General features: G+C 50.8%; 1 protein-coding gene across 1 annotated transcript; it reads left to right on the top strand.

Moving 5' to 3' along the window:
• The first annotated feature begins 1,767 nt into the window (after positions 1 to 1,767).
• Positions 1,768 to 2,151, top strand: LOC124647424 (ethylene-responsive transcription factor ERF095-like). The gene has a single exon (XM_047187374.1). The coding sequence runs from the start codon at positions 1,768 to 1,770 to the stop codon at positions 2,149 to 2,151; it is 384 nt and encodes a 127-aa protein (XP_047043330.1).
• Positions 2,152 to 2,398: the final 247 nt, after the last annotated feature.

Raw genomic sequence — 2,398 nt, 5'->3', positions numbered from 1 at the left:
CGGAATGTTTCTTCATGTCGTCAGTCATAACCAGAGGTTCAGAGTCATCCATAACACATTCAGGCGATCCACGGAGACTATCTCTCGGTACTTCCAGCAGGTGTTGTACACAACTGGGGAGCTGAGAGGTGAAATGATCAAGCCAACATCAATGAACACACCAACCAAGATCAAGAACAGCTATAGGTGATTCCCCTATTTCAGGGTGAGTACAAAACCATGTTCCTTCTACCTAGCAGATGTGTGGTACTATCAGAAACATGACTGTGTGCTAATTTTTTTACAGGATTGCATTCGGGCTATTGATGGTACTCATGTCACTGCAAAGTTACCGAGATCAATGTCTGCAGTATTCCGCGTGAGGAAGCACTACACCAGCCAGAACGTGCTAGCAGCTGTGGATTTCGATATGAGGTTCACCTACGTGCTTGCAGGGTGGGAGGGTTCAGCTCATGAAGCGAGCATCCTGGCCGACAGCTTGTCAAGGCCTGATGGGTTGCAAATCCTTGACGGTAAGTTCTACCTTGGAGATGCTGGATATGCATGCCGATCTGGAATTCTACCTCCCTCCAGGAAAACAAGGTACGACCTCAACGAGTTCTCTGCGAAGCACGGACCTTTGAATGTGAGAGAGTTGTTTAATCTCAGAGACTCCAGCCTTAGAGTCGCCATTGAGAGGGCCTTTGCTGCATTGAAGAACAGGTTCAAATTCCTTGACCAGAAACCGTTCCACACGTTTGACACTAAGGTAAAGCTGGTCCTTGCTTGCTGCATTCTTCACAACTGGATCCTAGGTTGGGGCGAGGATGAGTTCTTTGAAGAGGTTGTCACCTTTGATGAAGTACAGACCAGCCATGGCGTGGACGCAGGCGATAATGATGCCCGGAAGGTGAAGAGGCAAGAGTGGGCAGACGCAATGTGGGAAGCCAGAGGCAACACCACCATCTGAGAAGAAGTGAAGAAGTAAAGAAGAAGTGAAGAAGTGAAGAAGAAGAACCCCCTGTGATCCCATATTCCTCGAACCCCTTTTCGATCCCCGTATGTTGAACGACCTCGTTATGATAAACTGCAATTCGTAGTAGCTAGGGATGATTTCGTGAACGGATATGCTTCGTAAGTTTGCAACTATCATGAATTGTGATTTGTGTGTGATGGGAGGTGAGAGCATGGTAAGGCTACCCGTCGTAGAGAAGAGGTAACCTTAGGCATGTCTGGATGGTACCAAACATGGGTAATATCATCTTCATCAAGATTTGGGCTTGGCTGCAGGCAAATAAATAGAAAGTCTTTTTTGGCCCAGCCGGTGCAGCCCGACTTACAAAACAACAGGCCAATTTCGGCCCGTGGCTCGTTCTGAACGCGCAAATATGCTTGCACCGCTGCACCAGTGAGCCACGAATCAGGCCTAGGCAACCAAACGCGCCCCTAGCTAGTGATTATGTGTTTTCAAGCCAACTATAGGCTTGCATTCGTTTTTACTTTGTGAAGAAGTCAGAACACACGGCTTCCATCGATCGATACGCGCGTACGCGTGATGCATACATATATAAGTACGTATGTGCTAACGAGTCGAAATACATGCAGTACATCTACGTACGTACTTACCTAAAGGTGCGTACGTACGTACGTATGGCAGTGCACGGTCCTGTCTGGCTTCTCTCTATAAATATCTGCGCGCTGTGAACCCTAGTGGCATGCAAACTGAGAGCATAGCCTGCTCACTGAGATCTTGAGCTCCTTCCGTCTCTCCGGCCGTGTCGTGGAGCAATGGAGGGAGACAAGAAAGGGGTCGGTAGCACCAAGTACCGCGGCGTGAGGACAAGGCCGTGGGGCAAGTTCGCCGCCGAGATTCGGGACCCGGAGCGCGGCGGCGCCCGCGTGTGGCTTGGCACGTTCGACACGGCCGAGGAGGCGGCGCGGGCGTACGACAGCGCAGCCTTCGCCCAGCGAGGCGCCACCGCCGTGCTCAACTTCCCCGGAGAAGCCGGCTCCGGCAGCAGGGGCGCCGCCGGCTCGTCTTCGCGCGCCCCGGCTGGCTCCGGCTCTGGCAGGGGCACTGGCCGCGGGGGCAGCGAGAGGATCGAGCTGGAGTACCTCGACAACAGCCTCCTCGACGACCTCCTTGATGAAGACAAATACGGCGGTAAATGAGACGGACTGATCTATGCTCTTGCATGCACGTACGTACTGGTGCAGAAGAGATGGCCTACACAAATACATACGCAGACAAACGTATATATGACCACACCCATATGCAATTTACACATCCATATATACAGTATACGCACTGCAAAAATAATGTGCACGTTACTTTCCCTCTGCAAATTGTATACGCATATAGTGATCATAGCACATGTATATATATAGCACTCTCTCCGTTTCATACTTTTCATTGTGG

The sequence above is a fragment of the Lolium rigidum genome, chromosome 4 (assembly GCF_022539505.1).
Source record: "Lolium rigidum isolate FL_2022 chromosome 4, APGP_CSIRO_Lrig_0.1, whole genome shotgun sequence".
NCBI classification, from domain to species: domain Eukaryota; kingdom Viridiplantae; phylum Streptophyta; class Magnoliopsida; order Poales; family Poaceae; genus Lolium; species Lolium rigidum.
Note: the sequence above shows the minus strand (reverse complement) of the source record. Positions and strands in the feature narration are given on the sequence as shown.